Below are 25,602 nucleotides of genomic sequence, written 5' to 3'. Positions count from 1 at the left end.
TCCTCTTCTCCAGATTAAATAACCCCAGTTCCCTCAGCTGCTCCTCATAGGCCCTTCACCCGCTTCGTAGCCCTTCTCTGGACATGCTCCAGGGCATTTGATCAGTTTTCAACAGGGAAAAAAAAAATATATATATATATATCTTTACCAGAGTATTTGGGGCTACAAATCAAGAATAAAAGTATTTTAGAAAACAGTAGAGAAACATACCTAGAGAACAGTATTTAAGTTACCAATTTGTACAAAATTTCTCCTATAGGTGAGCCATCCACAAAGCAGGACGGTTGTTTCTAAACTACACAGGAACAAAGACCACCACAGTGTTCAGGACTTCACTCAGGAGACTAGGCGATTCATAATTAGTCTATTTAAAGTTCCTCCTGCTGCTGCTGCAGGGTGAAAATGCTGGATCCTGTGTCCACCTCCTGCATATGTGCACAGGGCCATGACGTGTCCTGTGAAGTGCAGCCCTGCTCTGGGAATGTCCTTTCACTCATCGTACTAGTTCCTATAAAAGCAATGCGAGTTGCCAGCAGGGCTGTGCTCATTCCTGAAGTAAATCTGTTACCAGCGTCTCAAGCGACAAGTGACAAAAGCTACAGGTTGAGCAGTGCAAAATACATGTGATTGTTCTCATTTATCAAAAATTAATTTCTCTTTGAAATACAGCACAAAAAAAGCCCAGTTTAGTTAACTTCTCCCCTTCTGGAGTGCAAGTTAATTACAGGTACCAGTTTCTAGCTTAAATCGCCTCCTGAGATAAAGGCTTTTGGCTGAGCTGCTCTCACCATCCTTCGTAAAATCAAAGCACAGGGTGGAAAAACAGAACAGTGTAAGTCCATTTTTCTTTTTCATGTTCATGGCCAGTCACTCTCGTGGCTTTTTATCTTTGAGTTTAGCTGGGAATAAAGCCAGGCTTGAATCAGTGTGTGGGGGAAATGCCCTGGAGCCTTCTACCTGCACAAAGAGTTTAAAGATTGATTCATTTCTGCAAGGCTACTTGAAGTCAGAGCAAGCTGCTATTTTTTCCTTCTTCTCTGCTCTCCTCTTGCAGACCTTTCTGCTTGTCCTTCACTGCAACCTTCATTGTAAAATGAAGCCTGTTTTTGCCTCTGCATAAACAGCAGATGCTTCTGGGAATTTTTCTCCTTCATCTTCCTGGCTGAAAATGGTTCAGGTAGCCCTGGCTGCAGGGCTGAACGGGGTAAAGTTAGTTAAGTGGGAAGCTACAAATTATTTCTTGCATTTGGGATCATGCAGCTTGGCCTTAAAGAGCTCCAATCGCTTTTCCTGTAATTAAGGGAAATTACAGGGAAGCAGAAAAATCACCCTGATCTCGTAGGACAACCCCCCTGTGCCGCAGCAAGGTTTTACATCCCTCCTTCGGCCGGCAGCACGCGGGTGTGAGCGTGTGTGGAGCCAGGGAATCATGATGTTGTTGGGATTTTTCTATCGGTGACCTTCTGGGATGCTGTGGCCTGCAGAGGTAGCTGCTGCTTGTGACACAAGGCCGGGGCAACATGCTGCAGGTGGGGTTAGCTTTATATATCTCCTGTGGACCTGATGCACAGTGTTCTCCCCCATTCTGTTCTTGCTGTAGTCAGCCTGATCTATCAAGTTGCTGCTTGTACAGCAAAAGATAGCATGCCCCTTCATGTTCAGCAGAGAAACAGAAGCCTTTGACAGGGAGATGGGAGATATGCTGAATTTGTTGCAGCTGCATCTCCGTGTGTGTAGGCTTCCCAGTTGTGGGGCTCTTCCCCCAGCAGTGACTCAGGGAAGCCATGGAGATAGCAATGAAACAACACAGACTTACACAAGGAATGTGGATTTGACGAACTTTGCTTGTGGGAGTGCAGGGGCAGAAGTTAAAACCAGAGGGAGAGGCAGAAGAAAGCAGGCTGCAAATCCGTTCTGGGCTTTATTTAGCCTGACAGTGCCTGTTGGAAGGAGAAATGAGGCACAAACTTGTGTGTGGAGATGACTATTGCAAAGTAAAGCCCAGGAAAGTCTTGTTCTGTTCAGCACTGTTCTGCGTTCTGGAACATTTCAGCTTTTCCTCCTGATAAACCCATGGCAAATGTAGAGATGTGAGTTTATCAGGAGTAAAAAGCAGCTTTTGTCTCCTTGTTTCTTGCCACAGCACCGGCAATTCCTGATGCTCTGCTGCCATACGAGGCTGAAGTGAAGCCTGCATGCATGCCCGGTCCATGCCCTGACATTTTTACCTGAAACAGTCTTTGCTGTTCCTCTGCTTTGGGACACCTGCCCTAAGCTGCTGAGCTGGGAGATGGTGGGATGACAAGCACACCACTCTGAACCCAGCAGAACTTCCCAGATGAGGAGCTCTGGGGAGATATCTGCTCCAGGGTTTGGCTGCTGTTTCATTCCCTCTGTAACTTGCAAGCACTGAAGACTAAGAGAACGATGTACTTGTTTCCAAAGCGAGTCCAGCAGTGTGTCCAGCATGCTCCAACATCACTAAAGATGTGAGCTGCACTGAAAATTTGTCTCTAATTTAATCAAAGGAAGGCTGTCTCAGAGTGGTTCGTTGGGGGAAGCGGAGGTGATACCAGCTACAGAAGGAGCCCATGCAGTCCCCTGTCAACCCAAGAGGCTGAGGTTCCTGTTGTTCCTGCTCGCTCTGAGGTCGGCAGCCCTGCTGTAAGGCTGGGCTAGGTGTTCTACTGCCTATCACTTCATCCAGGCACTGTTCAACACCCAGTTGAGTCAGAAGCACTTCTAGGAATTCTTGAAGAGCTAGGTGTGACTGTAGGCCAGCTGTGGTGCCAAAGAGCCACACAACTGTTTCTGGGACTCCTCAGACAGGGAAAGCTGCTGTCCTGGGTGGAATTCAGATGCAAATAGAAAAATGCTTCAAAAAAAAAATCCATATTATCTGGATAGTCTGAGGTCTTCTAATCTTATTTTGGACAGAAAAATTGCTCAGTTGATTTAAGAGTGGTGCATATATCTTTTGAAACTGTCAGCGTATGCTGTGAGGAAATGAGTGGACATGTTTCAGAGTCAGGAGGAGCACTGAGACTAACTACTATACTTCACCCTGGAAACCTTCCTGCCTGAATGTCGACTAATGTGAGAGGAGAAGGAGGCATGGAAGGTTAAGAACCGACTTTGGAGTAAGCACGACAAGTTTCTAAAGGCTTTAGGTTGATGAAGGAATGAAAGACATGGACTCCTGATGGCTTTTGAACAGGAGACGTTTATTGCCCTTTTTCACTACTACATATACCTTCCCCGTAGCCCCACACGCTGTCCACGCGCCCGAATCTGTCATACAATTGGTTAGAGACCCTCAGACACACGTCTCAAGCCAGCCAGCAATTGGCCACTGCCCAAAGCTCATCTTTAACACTGTAGCCAATTTACTTTATCTCGACCTTGCTCAAGTTTCTGTTTCTACCGCTTGTTTCCTCATTATCTCTAATTCAGGGACATGTGAAACAGCGCAAAGCCACCTGCGAATTCCTTTCCCACAGGTTGAGACTGAGGCATGTTAAGATGGAGTAGGCAGCCAGGAGGAAGGGTTTGTCAGGGAGAAACTGGCAGAAGAATGGGCTTTGGATGCTTTGTTTGTAGAAGGATGGTGTTACCAGCGTAGGAATGCCCTGAGGAGCGCCAGCAGGAGATGTGGGAGGGACAGATCTGAAATGTATCCCAGATGTACGTATTGGAGAGTGCTAGAAGCTCTAGGGTATAGACGTTACAGGGGATGTGAAGATACTGGGGTGTAATCTGGTGGCAGTGTGGGAGCTTGACTGACTTCACCTGCATTGCTGTAGCTGGAAAGGCAGACAGCGGATCTCCTGAAGTCCCAGCAATACACAGGGCAGCACAACTACAGCAGCTGTGCAGCCCTGGCTTGCAAGAAACTTCAGAGGTGCAGCAGGGGAGTTGTGTGGTATGGGGTGAAGTAAAATATAGTTCCTGTGGGCTCTGCAGAAACAGATTATATGATGGACTGACAGTTTCTCTGAAACTTGCCAATTTCTAGAGCGGCTTTTCTCTCTTCTTTTTCCCTTTGTCACCTTTCTGGGAGAGAAAGGAAGCGTTTGTCTAATTAATAAGAATTAATATTTACTTCCTTGTCTGGAGTAAGGAGCCAAGTGTGTTCTGTGTTTGCCATTAGTGTGAGGCAGATGTTTTTCCCTGCTGGACATCAGACTCATTTCACATGGGCCATCCACTCGGTTGCCAAACAGCAGCAGCTTGTTGGCAACTGACTGGGGATGCTGCAGCTCAGGGAGGCGAGAGAAGAGGTTCTGCTTTCTATTCTGAACTGTTTGGGTTATCCAGTCTCTCCTTTATTGTTGGGCTCTTTAAAATTTAGCAGAACAAAATGGAGTACTCCCAGGAAGCACCTCATGGATCCTTGGCTGTCCCCCTGCAAATACAGAAGGAGCCACGCCAGGCACTTTGTTCTCCAGGCTTTCATTTGTGTTTTCTCTGCAGGAACTTTTTTCATTGGCAGCTGAACTGCCGTAAGAGTGGAGCTGATCCCAGCCAGCGACAGGCTTTTTCTCTCTTTCTTGCACATCCAGGGTGTTTGACAGCAGGGAGGGTAATGCCTCAGCAGCAGTGAAATGGGAAAATAACTTTCAGAAAACACTGTGATCTATCAAGGCATATGGTTGTTTCAGGTGGTATCGAGGCCCAGATAGACTTAACTTGGCACACATTAGAAGAGGGAGGCTCTCACTGTTGGTTGAAGGGAAGGGATGGCTGCACTGAGCAAAGCTGCTCTTCTGGTTCCCATGTGGATCTTTTACAGTCCTCTAAGCATCTTACAAACAAGAAAAAATAAGGCCAAATATAACCTTTTATTAAAAACAAAACAACAAAAAAACACAATCCCTAGTCATTTAACGATTTAAAAATGACTCCCTACTAAATCTGTATACAGGCTTGTGATTAAGGTTCTTTTGAAAGCACAATCAGCATAACAGATAAGCTTCAGAATGCTTTTTCACTTCCTAAGAATATACAATGGAAAAAATGAACAAGGAAAACCAAACGAATCCCAAACAGCACAAGTACAAAACAGGTTCACGAAGATAATTTTTTGGCTATTGGTTACAATAGGATAACTACCCTTATTCTCAAGCTGATTTGGGCTTTGGATGTTAAGCCTGAGCCAAGCACCAGGGCTGATCCTGATGCTTCTGAGGTTGGGCTGGGACTTCCTGGGGACCTTCTGGAGCCTTGAAGTGATGTTACGGATGCTAAGAGCAGTCTTTACTCTGAGATGATATATTAAGGCAGCAACGTTTCATACACTGCTGAAACTTGTTTCAAGACAGTGAATCCCATTGCAATAAGGCAGATATGTAGATACAAACAGGGGAACAGAAAAAGTTAAGCAGAAATGCCTGTTTTCTAGGTGCTACTGATCTTGTGATGGTGTATTTACCAGCAATTTGCACTCTCGTGCAGTCAAAATACATCAATGTGGCACTACCCTGGCTTATCTGAGGACAGTAGTGTTTCTGCTTTTAAAATGCCAGAATCGCCTGGAATTTATGAGCTCAACTGCTCCTATTGCCCACTTTGAAGAGTAGCTTCTAATGTGAGGACCATGCACAGCTGGTGTTCTGTGACTTAATTTTAGGGGGTACGCAAAAGGCAACCAATAAAAACAAGTTTATACATGTATACATGTTTTGGAGCAGCTGGCATACATGAAGTTTCTAAAGGTCCCTGCAACTCTTAATTTTTAAGGGTCCAAGTTGAAAATTATTGTGTAAGATTGTGTATACTGCTGATGTAATTGCCCTATTAAAACAGGAGGTCATTTCTGGTAATGTTGTAGTGCAGAAGGACCAGTAGCTATGGAACAGAATTTAGGGGAAAAAAAGCCCAATACTTGAATGGAAATCAAAATTGAAGTAGATGCAATTAATTTCCAAGATTTTTTCCTAGAAAAAAAATAAGTGCCATTTCTTCATCAAATTGTGTACAATGTATACATATGTTTAATTATCCAATGCTTCAAATTCTGTTGTTTTTCCTGTATGAATTACAATCCTTACCTTAATCCTTCTGGAGGGACTGATATTTTGAGACATTCCTCATCTGCACCCTCAAAGATGAGCCCAATGGATTTTCTCAGGATAACTCTAAGTCCATAAGCAAGGCTTTTGAGCATGACTTTAATTTAATTGCTGATGCAAGGATATACAAGGTAAACATAAATCTACGTTGCTGAGACTCCAGGCTTTAAAATCTGATATTGTACAGTTATTAGGAACAGCAAAATTTGAACGCCATAAGATATTTAATATGTACAGTTCTTTCCTTCTTAGAAGGTTGTTTCTTATATGGCCTAAACATGCTTTTCTCCCCAAAAAACATACTTTGTTGCTTGTTGCGGTTGTGCATATATACTACTCAGAATGATTGAATCCTGTATATAACAAAACAGCGAGAGGGAAGTTAAAGTTCTTGGAAATTACTAGGTTAATTCCATTACGGGAATGGGGTTCTATGAGAACCATTACACTTGCTTCATGGATTGCTACAAGTAGATTTCACAACCAGTCTATGTGCCAAAATTAAGATGGAATGAATCAAGAAGAGTGCAGCATCCAGTTAAATATACTGAAGAAATAGCAGTATATACAAAAGATATGCACTGCTTACCCGACGCATACTTTAAGGTGCTTAATGATGTTTTAGGGAATGTAGCAACATATACAGAGTGTATACATGTCTAAATGTATATCAGAAACACAATACGGAGCCAGATATATTCCCAGATCCCTGATTTCTTTAGATTCTCTAACTTGTAAGAACATATTTAAAACATTTCATATAAAATATCTTCAAAAAATAAATGATAATGTTTACATAAAAATAGTTCCAGTTTTCTTTTCTGTTTCACTGTTCGTGGGTCATGTTCTGCTTTGTTTCATAAGGATGCCATCTGGACTAGTGAGAGTTTAAACAACTGTGCCTGATGAGACAGCTCTGTTACTCGGTCCACCATCTCCTGTAGCGTGGCAGTGTTAGGGTAATGCAAGGCAGCCATCTTTGTAGCCATCACGATGCTCTTCAGCAGTTCACACAACTGATCGCTGGAGTTCCTCACTCTGTTGCGTATGTCCTGAGTTGTCACTTGCCGTGTGAGTGTGTCTCCAATGAACACGAGTTTGTGAGCACTCAAAATGACGAGTTTGCTGTGGGCAACAAAGATTCGGGGGGGCTGAGAACTGTTGATGCAACTGAAAAAGGCATCGATGGTGTTTAGGAGGTAATTGAAATGAGTTTCGTATTGGTCAGAGTAGAATAAAAGAGGCTCTCTGTCATGAGAGGCAGCAGTGCTGTTTGCAATCTGGAGAGCTTGAGGTGGCTTCCATTTCGAAATGTCGTTCTCTACAGGCTTTGTGATCTCTTGCTCCAGCTGTTGAAACTGATTGATCTGAAAGACAAATAAAAAGTTTCTCTTCAAATAATGTTCTTATAAAGAGGTTAAGTATTACAATTATACCTTATGCCTCAGAACAGTAATACAGGTATCCTAGATTAGTTTCACACTGAATAAAAACTAGTGTACACGTTCTTAAGAATATCTTACTTTGGAGAGTGAGGGTGGAGAGTGAGGGAGAGCTTTTGTTAACGTAAATATAAACAGAGTTCAGAAGAAAAAAACGTTAAAAACATTCCATTTGCATTTAGAAGCCTACTGAATTTACAGGCTGTTTCTCATTTAGAATATGCTGAAATCGTAAATGAGGGATGGATCCAAGTGACAACGACAGCTATGCAATCTTTAAAAACCTGCCATTTCTGTGGGGTTTTGAGATGACAATTGGGAAATTAAAGACAGGCACTTAAGTTTAAGTGCTGATGAAGCAAAAGTTTAATATGCTCAGACAGCAGGAAATGCAGAACATGAGGTGTCTTTTACTGTTGTCCTCCCCACCAAAAGTGGGGGAAACAGGAATGTTCTCAGCTCTTTTGTTTCTTTAATGTAAAATTTGCTGCCATATCACGTGGCAGCAACCTACTGAACGATTAATGGCACAATGACAGCCATCAATCTTACATTGCCTGTTTGTTTTTCTTTAGCTTTAAAGTGATGTTAAGCACTATTAAAGTTAATGGTATTGTTGTTCACTGAACATATGTGCAGGCAGCATGTGTATTCAGTGTGGTCCAGTGACTAAGACACTGGATTGTGGGTCAGGAAAATTGAGTTCTAAGGTTGGCTTTGTTATCGACCCACTATATGACACTACAGAAGTCTGCTTCTCTTTTGGATGAGAACTTTTGGAGATCGGGACTGCTTTCTATTACATGTACACAGTGAGCCTGCCATAGTGGTGCACTGTAATAAAAAAGATAACTGATCTCTTAAACTGAGATGGTTGGAAATTGTTTTCAAGGGAAAGGCTTATTTGTGTCACAAGAGATGTCATTCCAAACACCAAGAGCTGTGGCTTTGCTTCCACACAGTTACTAAGTGGCAGCAAGGAAACAAAGTGGGCAGAGATGCTAACTTTCAGAACAGCTAATCTGCAGTAAATACTTGAGCTTTCTTTGGCATAAGCAATGGCTGACACAGATGCCACGGGCAAGGACAGTGCTGCAATCCTGATGCTCACCATTTCTCATTTGGATCATGACAGCGTGTGTCTTTGTCCTTTGCATTCCTGAATCTGTTAATAGTGGAACTTGACTGGCACACTTGACTGGCTTGGAAAGAAGCTAACCTCGGTCCACTGTCTAGCCAAGACCCAGTCCCAGCCATCTGGGACTTCCTAGCTGTGTGTTCTGGCACTCAGGCATGTCTCACAGCCAAGGTGCTAGCAGTCACACAGTGCTAAGGCAAGGGCCTCTCCTGTTATATTTGACCAGTACTCCGTATATGCAAGAACGCTACATTTCAACGTGATTATTGCACCTTAGCAAACATACCTGATGGTGTTCTAGCTCCATTTTGTTCTGCTTGATGATATTTTCTTTTTCCAGCAGCTCCTTCTGTTGCCTCTCAAACTCTTCTTTCCCCTGTTTTGCATAATGTAAGAAGACACTGTGTTAAATCAAAACTGCTCCTGAGCTACATGACAACTTATAGGCCAAATAGCAGGCTTCTTTGTATTGACTTTTTCACTGGCAGTAGATCCCTGAGAGCAGGGAGAAGAAAAAGATAGCACAGCTGAAGTAAAAGGCTATTGCTGCTGTCTGTGCGACAGTCCTATTTGAGAGCAAGTAACCACCCTGGTGAAACTACTCCTGAACATGTCTTAGTGTGACAATCTACTTGCTACATTCCTGCAAACAGCTTTTGAAAAAAAGAAGCATCAACAACTCTTACCTGGTCTTGCACAGAACAAGGTGTTGGGTTTACCTACCTGAAGATGAACGTAATCGTAGTCATCCATCCAGCTCTTTTCTAAGCTCTTGCTGGTGGTATTGTGAGGGTGCTGACCTTTACTCAGGAGCGGAGGAAGGGAACCACAGTGATTCTGTGTTTTTTCTCCATGATGTTGCATATGAGGATTGTTATATACGTAGTCAGGAGCGTTCATATTCTCTGGTATGTTCCTGAAATGTGAGCTGTTCAACACCTGTTTGAAGAGCACCTCAGCATTGACGCTGATGGTGGTGGTCAGCTGCTTGGCATCGTCCGGGACTGTCTTTGCCACCATAACAAACCGGTCTAGGTCATCACACTTGTTCTGCAGTCTGTTAACAGCTAGAACATTCAAAGACCAATTGTAGCTGTTCAAGTCATGGCTGGTTTGGGTAAGGATCTGGTGAGAGTCCTCCAGCCTTTGCACCTCCCTCTTCATTTTGTTGTAGAGGCTGAACTCAGACAGACAGGAAGCACTGGCTGCTGACCCTTTTGCAAACTGAAGGTATTCCAGCAGTGACTGCTCTACCTTATCCACAGCAGCATGAATTTCATTGATGTGTTTCTCCATATGTCTGTAAGACCGCCAGTCTGCTGTAGTGAAGGCCATGAGGTTATTGACAGCTGTCTCCACCATCTGCTGAAGGTGATAAAGCCTCTCTATAGCAGTGTCTGGATCAAGGATTAGTCTTTTGTCCTGTGCAGTTGATGCTGAGAAAGAAGAGTCTTTTGACGTTGTTGAAGATGTGGACATGTTACTCCTTGTGCTTCCTGTGCTGGAGAAAGACAACCTATTTATCCCATCAGTCACATCCTGAAAGCCTTTAGTGTCTTGGAAAATTGGTGGTGGCACATCATAGACACCTTCTCTTCCTTCTGAGACCAGACTTTCAATGAGTCCTGTCTGTTGTCCTGGGAATGCAATTCCCCTTGGGGTATCATAAACGTCTTTCTGAGGTGCAATTTGCTGTCCAAGAAAATGGTTTTGATGGTTCACAGGGATGTCATAAACATTCTGTTTGTGTGTTACTCCATCAGTCAATAAAAGGCCCCCGGAAGAAAATTTCTGATTAAGTTCTTTCCCAGCTGTTTTGGTGATAGGAGGAGGAATATCATACGCTCCTTCTGGTCTTGCACTGTGCCCCATTGGAGATGAAAAATCCTGCAAATTTTCCCTCAGGCCTGTATCATCTCGGCATGCAGATGGAGGTATAGCATAGATCTGAAACAGAAAGCAAACCATGAAACCTTTGGCTAGAATAGCAAAATAATTTACATCTTCCATATGGCAAATTGAATGTTTGGATGGAAGATCTGCTATTGAATTCCATGGAGTCAGACATTCTGAGTTTGATGGAGCATCAGTTTTAATATCTCACTTTTTAATCTTTGCCTTGATGCAAATTCTCATGGAAGGCAAAATCCAAGAAGGCCGCATGCTGCCATAAGGAAAATCTAGGTCTAATGACCAGTTCACACTCCATAACGTTAGCAGTTTTGATACAGTGCTTCACTTCATCAGTTTTAACAAAAACGTTAAAAGCTTAAGGAAATCTTTAAAGTACTGAATCTCATTTTCCTTCAGAATCATATGTGAACTCATTTAAGCATGATATTGTGGAAACTCTAGCACTTACCCCTTTGGCAGGTGGTATATCATACACTCCTAAAGCTTTCGCTTCTCCCATGGGACCTGGATGTGCAGTCCCCTTAGCCGACGTGGGGGGAATGTCATATATCTAAAGAAAGAATAAATTGGTTATAGAAGTAAGTCACTTCACAAAAACTCTAGTCTTGGGTAAGTTTTCTTGGTTTCCATGTTTCCTCTCAGACTGAAGATGACTAGGGCTGTGCAACTCTGTTTCATGTGGGACAGCTACTTGGATTTGGCTGGTATTTTGGACAGTTAGGAGGAATTATGCTCTGCTAGGACCCCTTTGGGGAAATGTGTGGATGGCAGACTGGACAGATGAAGTCATGGCTGACTCCCATCCCAAAGGTTAAATCAAGGCAGGTCTATTACAGATGTCTGTTGGGGTGAACAGGGGAGCACTACATTCACGTGCCTAGAACTGATGACACCCTCACCAACAGACATTAGAGGGATGGAGGAATAAGCTTGTGCAAGAACATGCTACCAAACCCTCTGAGATTAAGGCTGCTCCTCAGTATCGTGTATCTGCTTTATCCGGTGTAGTGTGGGCTGTCTTACTAGCAGGGAGTAAAGCTGTCTGCTGTTTCAAGCAACCCATTTAGTGTCATGTCCTATGGTACAGTGGGTTCTGCGTGTGCTCTAAGGCGAATGTTCGAATGTCTCTTACCCCAGATTTCCCAACAGTTCCATCCACTCAGTGTTAGTCTGTTATGTACTATTGGCTGTCAACGTTGTTCCCTAGAGGAGCTGCACTATTAAAGAGCCACAGAGAGATGTAGGGCTGTTGAGTTAGAAGTCCTCCAAGCATCCATTCTAGATGTCCGTGGTCTTGGAGATCATGTGCCAAAGGTGTTCCCCAGAACAAAAATATATTTCAAGTTCAGTGACATGTGCAGTAGACACATGGTGAAAACAATTCCCTGTGGGGCAGCTGTTTGTCTGAGAGATAATTTTACCCTTACTGAACGAATTACTGTCAACTTTCCAAAAACAAAGTAAAGGAAAAAAATGTTCCCAGGCAGCAAGTTTATTCTGTTTAGATATTCTGTTTGATCAAAATACAGAAAACGAATGGGACTTTTGTGTTTGGTGTGCTGCCAGAGCTTAGTCAACTTCAAATACAACTCTGAAATACTTCTGCACTCTGTGAAAAAGTCATTGCATTTAATTAAAACATGTTTTCACTCTGAAATGAGAGAACTCAGTTTGCTCTTAAACTTCTGGTAGAAATTAATCTTTTGTGCCTTTTCAGTGCTGTTGGCAGTTTTATTGGTACTTACCCCTTGGAGAGGGCGAACAGGGGGGATGTCGTAGGTATCCTTCTGGTATTTGGAAGGGAATTCATAAACATAACCTTGGCCTGACCTGACTGGAGTTATTACCTGTGGGTTGGAAGAATAGGAAACTTAAGTCTTTGAAGATTTTGGCATGTACTCTCTGTAAATGCATAGGGTTTTCAGTATAAACATTCTGGTATTATTAACATTCACATTTTAGGTGACAATGTCAGTAACACAAGTCTACATATATTTCTGACAGTTGAACTCAGCAAAGTGACCATCAGTAGCTATAAATGTACCATCCATTTCTTCCAGACCACTTCTGACATGGCTGCTTGTTTATCTCCTATTTGTCAAGCAAAGATTCTCTTTCAGAGATATAAGAGAACTTTGTCCTTTCCTCTCGTTGACTGCCAGTTAGCACAAACCACATGATGTGATGGTCATACCACCCTCTCACTGAGATCAAGGCTATACAGACCTTGCTAATCCTACTGACGTGTTGAGTGTTCCCACTTACTGACAGAGGCTCAAAATATTATGGGAGTCTTCCCCCTTTGTTCATGGAAGTATTTTCTACCTACTCCAGCAGAATGTCTCATGTTACTGTGCCCCACAGGACAACATCCTGAATAACTGAGTGTGAGCTGTGGCTTTGAAAATTCTTTACCTAGAAAAGCTATTCTTAAACCTACCGAAGTGGGGCATTTAATTATGCTGTCTCCATTTGGTTTGTCTATATTAGTGGCTAAGAGAGAGGAAATGTTAAGCCATTCTTTAAGTATGCAATGTGAGAGCCATCTCTGAAAAAAGCTTAGAATTTACATTTTTGGCATTTTCTAAACCATTAACCATAATGACTTCAAATAAATTTTGGTGAAAAATAAATGCCTTATGTCTTGGAAGGCATCTGTGTGCTAGAATTTCAGTATAGTGTGGTATAAAAGAAATGATGTTACCTAACCCCCAAAAGAGCTAATTTTATAGCGGAAATACTGCTTAACCTCTGCCGGTGCTGCTTGACTCCAACAACAACAAAAATAAATAGAAATACCGTAACCTGAAGGCATAAAATGACAAATTACATAGGCCCATATGAGATGTGGTTTTGTGCTCAGCAGGGGAGAATTGTTTACCAGAGCTACTTAACTACCTTTAGAAATGTATGCAAGATGTCAAAGAGAATTTTCAACCACGTGCTCAGTAAAGATCCCACAACAGTTTTGGCTATAAGAAATCCTCGCGTCTTGGCCAAATTTCACTGTGAGTGTTGATTGGCTGAGGTCTGCAGGGAAACTCCTTGATGTTAACCTGCTACCTCCTCTTTGCTGTATTAACAATGCAGGCTTTTCTTCTTTTTATTTGCTGCATAAATATTTTTGTGTAGTTTTTTTTCAGGGCACCGTACCATGAAAAAAACACTGGATTCCCCCCCACCCCATGGTGACTGTCCTATCACTTTCAAATACAGGTGTGATTCAGCTGTGAGTAGCCCAAGGCAATGTGCCCTGTAGTATGTACACTGTGCTGACTGTGTGCACCTAAGGTGAGGGAGGAATGTCATGTCGTTTGTTTGTTTGTTTGTTTGTTTTTTGCAGCTGCTTTTCCCTGAATTAGCATCAGAGGACAGGGAAGATGGAACTGGAAGCAATACGATCTCCATAGTGCTATACCGGTTCACTGTCCATCAGAGAGCTCCTGCTGAAGTGGGTGTAGGATTAATAGGATTTAAATACTTATGAGCTTTTTAAAAATAATCTAAAAATGTAAATTTATTACAGACTGTTTCTTTTCCCCCAGAGTCACCTACTACATTGTAAAAGAGATCTACAGGCAAAACTCTAAAGACAATTCTCCCTTAAGTTACTGGAAGTTTCCCATAATGGCTCACTCCAGACATCACCCCTCCCAGGCCATTCTCATGTACTACTGGGATTATGTTGTTTGCCTTAGAAACTCAACATCACTTCCCTGTGCTTTTTCTGACCATGAGGGCTAGAGATCAGACTAGCATACTTTTTTTTTTTTTTCCCTTCAGTTGGGTGCTGCCAGTCAAATGCCTTCCACCCAAGTTAGGAACAGAAGGACTTGATTTTAAGCAGTGTTTACTCAGAGGATCCTTCCAGCAGTTCGAAAATCACAGCCACAGCCTTGCTTCAATAATGAGTCACTGGATTTTTAAAAATTGTCCTTCAGGAGAACAGAAAATGCAAAGTAAAAACCTAAAGGGCTTCTTGTGTAGCCGATCTACATGAATATTTTTGCCACAGTGAACACTGTGGCATTAGGCTGCTTGTTACGCCAGGGCAGTGCTTGACCATGACAGAGAAAAAAACAGACTGTTGTTGAGATGCAGGCAGGGGCCCCACTCAAGCTCTGGGAACAGGGAGAAGTGGTGCACCGCTGCAGGTCAGCTCTGCTTTACCTGCTGAGTGGTGCCTCGCATGACAAGACTGTTAGGCTCCAAAAAGATGGGCATCATTCCTCGGGCTGAAATCTTTATAAACCTTTGCTCAGTTGTGACCTTATCCAGAAGCTGAACTCCATCCTAAATCTAGATTAGGAGTAAAATTTGACCAGATCTCCTCCAGGCCTCAGATGTAAGATGCTTCTTCCAGTCCTACCCAAGGAGACAGCACACAGCACCTCAGCAGGAGCTTTCTGGCACCTCAAGTTCTTCAGTATTTGCACAGCAGCAGTATCACGCAGCTGCGGTTATTCTTGTTGCTCATTCTTAGAGACCCTTCCCATTTTTCAGAAAAGGCTGGCCTACTAGATGCCATGTGAAAGGCTTAAACAACTACAAGGCTACTGTTTTTATTTATGGCTGCAATGTGATCCTAAATAACTACACTAAAGTTAGGCTTGCCAGATGAAGGAAGCCAACTGCACTTATCTTTCTGACACTTTTGCATTTGCACAGACTTGACTAAGCTGAAGTAGTAGTCAAGCAGCGTCACTCCTTTATCTGGGGGCTTCTGGCTGTCATCAAAGGCAGCGTGAGGTTAAAACACCACATGCCTGATTTGGGGGATTCATGAGTACAGCCTGCCTATATGACTGACTGTGGACATGAGACCTGACCTGTCTGAAGGCCGCACTTAGCAGTGCACTGTGTTTAATGTGGCATTTATTTTCCAAGTAAAAATGCCTGAGGCTTTTATGTCTGCTCCTTTTCAGGCTTCTGAAATAGCTATAAGAAAAAACAGAAAATACAGTTCTAAAAAAAAAACCAGCAACACCCAGCAACAACCAAGGTTTGTTGATAATATGAAAGACAACTTTGTTCTCCCAGTGACTCAGGTGTATTTTCCTGTGTGAAGGATCATTCTCCAGTAACAACATGTTCTGAGTGATTTCATAAAATTCCCCACAAACGCTGATAAAGCTCTGCACTGAGTACAAGAACATTTCCTGTTGTACCTCTGCTCCTCTTCCCTTCCATCACTTTTCACTAGGTTAAACATGCCTTCTGCTGGACTGCTTGTTCCTAGTCAATTCAGAACAGAAGCTGCTCATCACCAAAACATACCTTGATACCAACATAATGTTTCGTAACAGTAATTTAAAAGAATACTGATGCTGCTCAATGAAATGAAAATGTGGAACACTGCTTTTTCTGAATAAGGAAGAGGGAGGTAGCTGGATAGATGAAGAAAGCCACCAGACCCAGTACTTTCAGAAGAAAATTCTGATTTGGGGTATTCACCCACAAATCTATTAAATGAACTCTGTTCTTCTGAATGGGTTGCTCAGCCCTTTCAACGCATTGTTGAACCAGTTTTTATGGTTTTGCATGTTCGCTATCCGTTTAGTTCTGAAGACAGACTTCACACGGAAGGAGGTGGCTGCAAAAGAAAAGTTCTCCTTCTCTCATTTGTGGAATGGGGATAGCAGCCCTGTTTGGTACTTAAGGATTTATTTTCCAGCAAATGTCACTGATCCTCAGACCACAAGAGGATTCTTTTTCCTTTTACCTCTTCTCTTTTAAGAATGCCTGTGGTTATCTGACTTTAAATAATCCTGCATTTCAAATCAGCAATTTTCCTTGTTTACACACTGAAGGAAACAGATGGTGTTCCCACAAACTAGTTAGCCCAACATTCTCAAAACATCGTTAACCACTTAATCCATGCAGAGCAACTAACAGGGACCAGATTTGGCTCTGGTGAAACATGTAATGAGCCTACTTTGAACTTTCAGTACCGAAAAACAAAGACAACTGAACAGAAAGTTTGTTCTGTTCTTGCTGAATACCACACTCTTCCAAAAGCAATTACTTGCGTCTTTTCCATGCCAATGGCATATTTATGACCAAGAAAAAGAGCTCAACGTGCATGTACTTTGCAAAATTCCCAGCCTTGTGGTTCATTAAAACTCTCCTCCTTAAACATAAGGAAAAAAGATATTCTGTTTCTTCCAGGATTAAAATGGAAGTTAGGCTAAAACAGAGAACATTCCAAACTAAGGCAGCCACAAGACAGTTCCTGTGCTTCCTGCAGAAGCACAAAATTGTAGTTTACATGGTTTAAGGAGGACACAGGGTGAATAAATGTACAGAAGCCAACAGAATTACTCTGGATTTACAGCAATACTGTGGAGGGCAGAATTCAGCCTCTTCCCCTGAACTGCAGTACCTAATATGCAGAATGATGGAAATTAAGCTTTACTGAGTCTTATAGGGTGAGAAAGCTGAAGCATGGGTATGTTGAACAACTTGCCCCAAATCACCGCTATTTCCCAGTACTGCCTCTTAATCCCAAGAACCTTCTGAACCAACCCTTGCTGACTGCTTTTGAAACAGATCAGTGCTTTTAGAGGTGAAGAAGAGGAGGCATATGCATTAGATCTTGTATATGTATTTTTTAAATCTGGAGGAATATTTGCATTGAAATATGTTTCCTCCCACGATGCTCTCCTCTTCAGCCCATGGGTAACTCTCAGCAGAGGGCATGAGCCACAGCCAGAAGCTGCTGCTAATGTCAGCTGTCAGTCCTGGCTCTGTTAAATCAGCTGTGGCTTGCCCTGAAAGGAATCCTGTCCTGGAAAAGACCAAGCGGTAGTGCATAAAATGGAGCCATTATAAAGCTTGGACATAGGAAAAATTAATCAAAATGTAATTAAAGGAAAAGTAACATATCTGTTCTGTTGTAGGGTATTTCTGTAAGTTTGTTTAATGTAAAACTCTACAGTTATTGCAAATCTGTTCCCAAGCCTCTTAAGTAGCTATATAACAGCTACCTGGACTATCTTAGGTCTGTAAGGAAAATGAAACAGCCAAAGGGATATGGGAAAACTGTAAGAGAGTGAGAGATTTTTTTTTTGCGGGGGTGGGGTTGGGGAGTGGTCCCTTTTCTCTTGGACTCTATGAGCCACTGAACTGTGCTGGATCAGACAGTGAGCCACCTCTCAGCCCGTCTTTCTGTTTTGCTTCATGTGCTTAGGAAGCCACGTGTCTATTTATTTTTTATTTTTTTTTTAATGAGGGTGGTGGTGGTTATATGACTAAGTAGAACAGCAAGAAGGTTGTGTTAAGAAGAGTGTTCCTAAGATAAGATGAGTATTTGAAAAAACTTGGCTAGCTGGCTAAACTCCGTCCTTTTTACAAAAAACAAACAAACAAACAAAAGTTAAGTGTTTCCTCTCCTGTCTTTTACAAGCTGTATCAAGATTTCCAGTGACTGATAATGCACTTCCTGACAATAACACCTATCAAATCACTCAGGATTGTCTGCTGCAAAAAATGAGCAAAAATATTTGTATGATGCAGTAATCTTAACTTATTTGCTATACATGACGATATCCGATGTGTTTTCCAGCTGTCAGTAAATAAAGGTTGTGGTTTCATTATCACATGTGCTAACTATGCTTGTGCTTACTAATGTTTGTTTTTGTGAGTTGCCATAGGTCTTAGCATAATCAAATCATAACACTTTATTTCAATCTAAATAATGAATAACCACCAGGCCACTATAAAATATTCACGTAGAGTACTTTCTGTCATCACTGAAATGTTGGAGAGCTTTTGACCAAGGCTCACAAGCTGAAAGAGGGGGGGGAAGCCTGTAGAGGCAGTTCTAATGCACCAGGTTTGGAGCTGCAACTGTGAGCTGATTTCTAGTGCTATGAGGCCAACTGTTTCTGAAGTACAGAAGGAAATCGATAGGAATGACTGCTTTCTCTTTCCCAGCCTGACTGAGTTATTCTGGCAGAAAGAGGCATGGTATCAACACACGTGGTGACACTGCTGCTTTTGTGCAGGCTGTCTTTAACTGGGTGTTCCCCATTGAATTTTCTGAGAAGTAAGATTCAGATGTGTGAAGATAAGGTTACATGTAAAACGCTACCCTGACGCAGAACTGATTTGTTCTTTGATGTTGCATGCATCTTTAAAATGCCTGCTTATTTTCTGCCTGTGCTTTATGTCCACTTCTTGTCTGGGACCATTGCTTATGACGATTTGCTTTTCTGCTGTCATTGTACGTGCTCTCAGGGCTGAAGCATGTCCAGATGTCATTGACTCACCCAGTGTGTTAAATTAAAAATGCTTCGCTTTGCAGGCTTAGGGCTTTAAATGGAAACTTTATGATGTGGCTATGAAGTGCCTCACCAGTAGATGCCCAGTCTATTTTTTTAAAAAGCAAAATAAAGCAAAACATGGTGCCGTAATACAAATAATAAGAAGTAACAAAAATCTGTTACTTTTTTCTTCTTTTGATGTCATCTTATTTCAACCAGATTTATGCAAGTTCTGCATCGCGATTCTCAAAGATGTGAAATAGAAGACGTGAAAGTGATTTAAAATAAAAAATTTGAAATCACATGCTGGCCTTGATCCAAACCATGAACCCATGGAGGGGAAGAGGGGGGGTTGGTTCATTTTTTTGTATTGTTTTGTTTTGTTTTTTAAGTTATAGAGTTACACAGACGACCTAAGCTTCCACTAGCATAGAATGACAGTGCTGTATTATGTGCAGTGGAATGGTGCTGATTTGCATCAGCTGTAGTTTTGGATTATGGTGTTGAATTTTTGCTTGCTGCTGGTGTTCATGATCAAAAACCAAATGCAGATACAAAGGTCCATCTTTGCATAGACTTTGCTGAATGAGCAGTACAAGGTGGAAAAAGGATCAACACATTTGCCATTAACAAAATTTTACTTTTTTTTTTTTTCATTTAATGATGCTTTCATGACTTGATCCTGCTCTCACTCACATCAGCTTGAGGGTTTTCTGCCAGTTTTGTTATGAGCAACATTTCTGCTTGCTTCAGTGGAACAGGCTTGGTGCTGGCTGCCCTTGAATCGCAAGGCTGACTGGGAAGGAGTATTCCTAGCTTCTGATGTCATTCTTCCTTACAAAATGTGATTAAAAAGAAAGAGACAAATCAATACTTCTGAAGACGTGTCACTTTTGAGGAGAGGAAGAGAACAACTGCAAAGAGCAGCTCTTTATAGTTAAAAATTATCAGCATTTTCAAGGGAAGTGGAAAAAGTGATACTTGTCCAATATACTTGTGAAGGGTTTTACTAGTGCCATCCCCGTAACAATTACTCATTTAAGACAGACTGATTTCATCATTTCTGCATGTTGGCCAGCAGGGCTAAAGAGCTAATGTGTTACAGTACTGGTGATAGAAGAGTCATGAACTCTAGAGTGCCAAAATAAATGGTTGTGGTGAAAAAAATCTGCCAAAATTATTGTGTGCTTAGTTCTTCTGGTGGAGAAGTATGTGTTATTTGCTAAAGCATTATCTGGAAGCCTGTGATCAAATTTGAGCACAAGCTTTGATTGATGAAAAGCCCATGGCAAAACTTGGTACTTCAGTGTTTTGGAAGCAGCTTCTTGCTTTGGCCATCCCAGCCTATTTAGTCTTCCCATTTTAAAAAGGTTCCAACATGAAGAACCATTCAACATGTGCACTTGTCTCCTATGCTGGTAATAGCATGACTGTCTGCTCTCAAAAACAGAAGCCTAATGATAGGGCATTTAGAGGATGAGATGAAATGAAGAACAAAGATGAGAAGAAAAGGTTCTGGGACAGGTAGGGCAGAGAATGGTCTTACTGTTGTGAGTGATAGGAAATCCTGAAGGCTAACAAACAATAAATCAGTTTGGTTCAGTCCAAATTATTTGTTTTAATTCTTTTAAGGAGTTTCATCTTATTTTCTTTATTTCTTCCTTCCTATATTAAATTTCTAGATATAATGTTAGAGGAGAATAAAAAGGGGGAGGGGGGGTAAGAAACCTTCATTTGGAAAATGTTTAAGTCGGATGTTTCAATGACTTTTTGTTTCCCTTCAAATATTTTATTCTTTATTTGCGACATTTCTCAGAAATGACTCTTCCCTGTCAACAGTTTCCGTTTGGGCAAATTGGCATTTCCAAGTGAGGGGAAAAATGGTTGCAATGAAACACTGCCAGTTTCAATTTCACGTGAGTGCTCTCATGGGTGTACACAAGCAGAAGTAGGGGAAGCGTCTCTCAGTCACTTAAGTTGAGAATCATGTTGCTCTGAGAGAAGTAGGCAAAAGAAAGCTTCCAGCAGGAAGAAGTTCAATGTAATTTGATTTATAGAGGTTCTTGGGCTTAGAAGCTATATTCTGGTTCTATTTTTGTATGGGTTTCTCAAGGCAAGTGTTCAGACAAGTTCTGCTAACTGGTGTTTACATTTACACAGCTTGTTTTGGCAAGTTTATGGGAGGCATAGACTCCTCTTAAACAGGCATTAATGCAACAGGCAATTAAGGATGCAGTTAATATAATAATTAGACGACCTCAGACAGGTCTGATTGTGTATATAAAAAAAGTTGTGATGATAAGATCCAATAGGAATATGTCAGTGTTCTTTAGGGATTACGGATGTACTGTCTCATGGAATGTTTTTGTCTCCTAAGAATTTAATTGCATTAATTTCACTTTGATTCCATTTGGATTATCTGTTTTGGTAGAAAGGTTCATTTAAGCTTAGGGTTTTCTAAAGGTGAAAAAAATCACACGCAATATTAGCACTGCTATTAACAAAAAAAAACCAACAAACATACCAGATGTGAAATTATGACATTCTGATGCTGGTAAGTTTTCTGCCAAAACAACTGTCTACAAAATCATCCAGCACCTGCAAAGCCTCTACCTATCAATAGCACTATATTTCCAGACAGTCAAACACCAGTCTACATCCATCCATTTCCCACCTCAGAAATTGCACGTCCTCCTATGATGAGGCTCACTTTTTAAATAATCAGTTTTGCACTCAAGTTTTTCTAAAATGCTTGACTGCTGTAGTTCTATGGTTTGGGCACTTGCAGGGAAATTTAAATTACCCAAACCTAGTGCTTGGCTAGTGGATTTTCAGGTGTAACCAAAGATGCAGTTAGGTCTAACCACCAAGGAAGAGCCCATAAGTTTGCTTTTTTCTTATTTATTTATTTTAACTATTTTTATTTTTTTTTAAAGCTAAGGTTTAATCCTGCACTTGTGCCTTGCAGGCAGATTTGTGTTCCTGGGGAGCTCACCTGTTGAATGAGGCTGCAGGACTGGCCCCTTTTCTGATACTACTAGGAAAAAATGCATGCCTCTGGTCTACAAATAGAACTGATTAAAAAGAGAGCTGTGCATAGGGAGAAACAAGGAGTAATGCTGAGCTCATATGTTTACTCAGCCTAATAAAATGCAGTCTTTTTCTTAAAATAGCTCTCTACAAATCACATCAGTGACTAACTACTGCTTACTCTGCCTTATGGATGAGGGTTTCTTCACCCAGTGGTTTTCTTGGAGACTACTGAGGATAGATTACTGATATGAAGCCCATGCAGTTAAAATGGCATTTCTCCTATTAATTTCACATGAAGTTACAAGAGAAACACCCAAATCTAAGGATATGTCTGTGTGCTGCTTTTACCATTCAGTTTGCATTTGAGAGAATTTCATCCTTCCGAGCACACTTCATGAAACAGAGCACTGAGTGTTGAGGTACGTGTTACAATTCCTGCTGCACTCAGCAAATTTGTTGTGTGTTCAACACTTTAACACTGAAGTAGGATCTTGTTACAAAGGACACAAATCCCCAAAGTAGAATTTGTAATGTGAAAGTAAAAAGATGGACTGCTTGGGCCATTTAAGTAAACTGTATCACAGGAAGCTGTTACTTGAGGGTAAATGGGGACATTATTCCATTTTGGAATGTAAATACATTTTTTTTATGAAAAAAAGAAAGGGAGCATATGCACTATTTTGTCACTTGTTGACACAAGTATCTACCATGCTAACCACAGCTCTTCACTATGCTAGGTGTATGTATTTTCATACTTCATAAATGTGAAGCTAGGCAAGAAAAAAGATGATAAAGAGAGGGCAGGCTCATTCCTGGAACAAACATTACATTGCAGCCATTTGTTTCCTCCCCACAAGGACAGTATTTGTTTACTTGGAAGGAAAAACGTCACAATGTGGCTAACTGACTTGCTACTGAAGCCTATGCCAGAACAGTCAGGGTGGTGCTACTTGTGGGGTGGTGGTGCCACTTTCACGTAGATTCAACCAACATGACTCTAGGGTAACTGAAGACCATCAGGGAATAAGGTCTGTTCTCTCAACCACAGTTTGCCTAAACCTCCTCCTGAAGGCAGTGAACTTGTGAAAAAGCTGGAGATCACAAGATGGTGAGGTGTGAAAGTCTTGATCCCTGTCAAGGGCGTGTTTACACTTCGAAATAGGCCAGGGATGTTCACATGCAAATATGAGTTCCTTTTGTGTTCTGCTTCATGCACTTTTAAAAGGTGGGAAAGTTTAAGTGTTTCCTAAGCTGTGGAGTTCTACTTTAAAAAAAAAAGCTGATGTATTCCTAGTTGGCATTAATCTCTATTTGGCTGAGTTACTCTGTGCCTTGTGGGAGTTGTACTTCGGGGCTGATATCCACTGCAGAGCAGTTGCTTCCCTCCTTGAACAGCTGTGGTGTACCCACCTCATATTCTGTTTTGTGCCGATTTCTCTTGATCAAAAGTTCTCGCTCAAGCTACTGGTTCCTACAGAAAGCTTTCAGATGATATTGTAATGGCTTTCCAACAAGGGAACAATTCCTTTAGACTTTTGGCCAAAGCTATTTGCTGGATGGCAGGGACAGTGGAGCAGGTCAGTCAGGGAAACACTGAACCAGAAAAAGAGAAGACTTAAATTATGTTGGTGATGTCCTTTAATCATTATTTTTCACAAGAGCTTTAAATTAGAGAAAGCTATGTGTAACTGCAGATGCAGAAGACAATTTGTGCTTTGATGGCACCTTTCCCAAAGGATGTTCCCCCAGCAGTCTGCACAGAATGAGTTCCCTTATAATCGCCCCCACATGTTTTGCAGATGAGATCACTGAGGTGCAGAGACTCCACTCAAGACTATGCAGAAGTCTGTGGCGAGGATAAAACCCAGGTTTCCTGAATACCAGATTTAACTGAAGGTTCCTTCTCTTTGCTGGTTGCAGTGAAAGTAAGGCTGAGCACAGAAGGGAGAAATAAATCATAAGATACAGCTTTTGTATCTTTATGCTCCTCTGATGCTCTTCACACTTGGAGGTGTAACTGTTTTGTGACTGAACTTGCAGCACAGCTGTAAAAGCTTACTGCTGAGCAAGGCTAATTTTAAACCACCCCTCGTTATCTCTGTCATTTGTAGGGTAAGTTTTAGAAGGTGGTATTTTTATTTGACAGAAGAAGCTGGTAGAGCTCTGTCGTCAACAACTTGCCTGGCCAGAATCAATTCATCATTATAATTACCTGCCTCAGGACTCCTTTTGGTTTGCTTTGCCTTTCTGGCTAACTAGATGTGTTACCTCAACACAGCTTTATAACATGCCTGCTGTTGATTTACTGTTACTTGAGGCTAGACAATTCCTGCCTGACAGCAGTCAGAGCTTTGCCTGTAAAACTTGTATGGCAGCCAAACCACACATTTGCACAAAGAAAACAGGCAAACGTGCACGGAAATGCATAGGATAGGAACTGCTGCTGGACCTCCTTAGGATGGTGTTTAGGACGCAGCCTTCTTGAGCTACTGCTATGAGAAGGGAGAAGGCTTACACATACGATGAGTGTATAGTAAAAACCCTTTAACTTCCATAGCCCCACCAAGTCACACAGCTTGCTAACCAACTCCTTCTGCTGATGGAAGAAAGCAGAATGGCTCACTTAAGTCATTTTTGCAGGTGTCACAAGTCTGAGAAAAGATATTCATAATTTATGAAGTCAAGGCAAAGATTCCCAAAATCAAATGCTCAAGATTTCCAACTTTCCTTAATACTAAGGATTGTTTTTACTGATCCCTAGAGAAGGAAGATTTGGGGACAGGCTGTTTCCCCAGACAAAGGAGGCAAGTGCTAAAGTCTTCCCCTTAATTATTTTTTTTCTTTCATGAAGGCATTAGCAGGGAGTTGCAGCAGCTGTTTTTGGTGAGCATAGCACTAAACACTGCTTTGCAAGGTTAGACTGATAAAGAATGGAGTATTTTCTTCTTTACTTTTTTTTTCTTGCCTTAGACTCTTCTGTTACTAATAAACCTACAGTTCTCTCTTGTCTATCATCATTTCAACCCCAAAGCACTTTTCTTAGTCTGAAACAGAGAATTCCAAGGGGCTAAACATGTGTCTGCCTCTAATCAAAGGAAGACACTGCAATGAGGTTTGCCATCCAGCAAGTTTGACACTAATACTGAATAGCGAAATTCGGGGCTTTTAGGACAAATAAATTTAAAGTTGGGCTTAAAACAATCCCATCCTAAGTAACAAGAATTGGCCGGTGCTAAGCAGGTTGACAGCTATTTGGCTGAGGGTAAACCACTTTATAAATTGCACCTTTAGTTTATTCTACAATGGACAGTGTAGCCACTTGTTTTTATGCAGCACGGCTGACTTTTCATAACTTGCAAAGAATTAAATGAAACAAGTTATAAGTCAGACAAATAAATGGTCTTAGTTTTCTGTTGAATTCAGAAAAAAAGCATATTCGAATTTTCTGAAAAATTTCCAGGCTGAAACTTAGTGAAAACAGATGTTTTAGTTTCTCTGATTTTTGCACACCTCAATAAGAAGTTTGCATTTAACTGAAATCTCTGTTTCAATTATTTCGATGTACCTGGGGTTTTATCACACTCCATGCAGCGGTCAGGTTTATGCAGAATGTCCTATTAGTTTCAGTGGAGCTGGAGATGGCATGAGGGAAGGTTAAGAGATTTTGCATGCAGTTGGAGGGCTTTGCCTTTCAGGCTTGCACTTTTGCCTTTCAGAGTACACACACACACACTCATTAC

General features: G+C 41.6%; 1 protein-coding gene across 2 annotated transcripts in view; it reads right to left on the bottom strand.

The window, feature by feature from the left end:
- Positions 1-4,822: 4,822 nt before the first annotated feature.
- NEDD9 (neural precursor cell expressed, developmentally down-regulated 9) overlaps positions 4,823-25,602 on the bottom strand; it is a 98,300-nt gene continuing 77,520 nt past the window's right edge. For both annotated transcript variants that reach the window (XM_013190430.3, XM_013190429.3), the window contains 5 exons: positions 12,311-12,412; positions 11,014-11,115; positions 9,375-10,598; positions 8,938-9,027; positions 4,823-7,438 (listed from right to left, as the gene is read on the bottom strand). In XM_013190430.3, the coding sequence (XP_013045884.3) occupies positions 6,929-7,438; positions 8,938-9,027; positions 9,375-10,598; positions 11,014-11,115; positions 12,311-12,412 (2,028 nt within the window). In that variant the 3' untranslated portion in view covers positions 4,823-6,928. The remainder of the gene's footprint in view (positions 7,439-8,937; positions 9,028-9,374; positions 10,599-11,013; positions 11,116-12,310; positions 12,413-25,602) is intronic.

The sequence above is a fragment of the Anser cygnoides genome, chromosome 2 (assembly GCF_040182565.1).
Source record: "Anser cygnoides isolate HZ-2024a breed goose chromosome 2, Taihu_goose_T2T_genome, whole genome shotgun sequence".
Classification (NCBI taxonomy): Eukaryota; Metazoa; Chordata; class Aves; order Anseriformes; family Anatidae; genus Anser; species Anser cygnoides.
The sequence above is the reverse complement of the archived record's forward strand: the minus strand, read 5'-3'. Positions and strand labels throughout refer to the sequence as shown.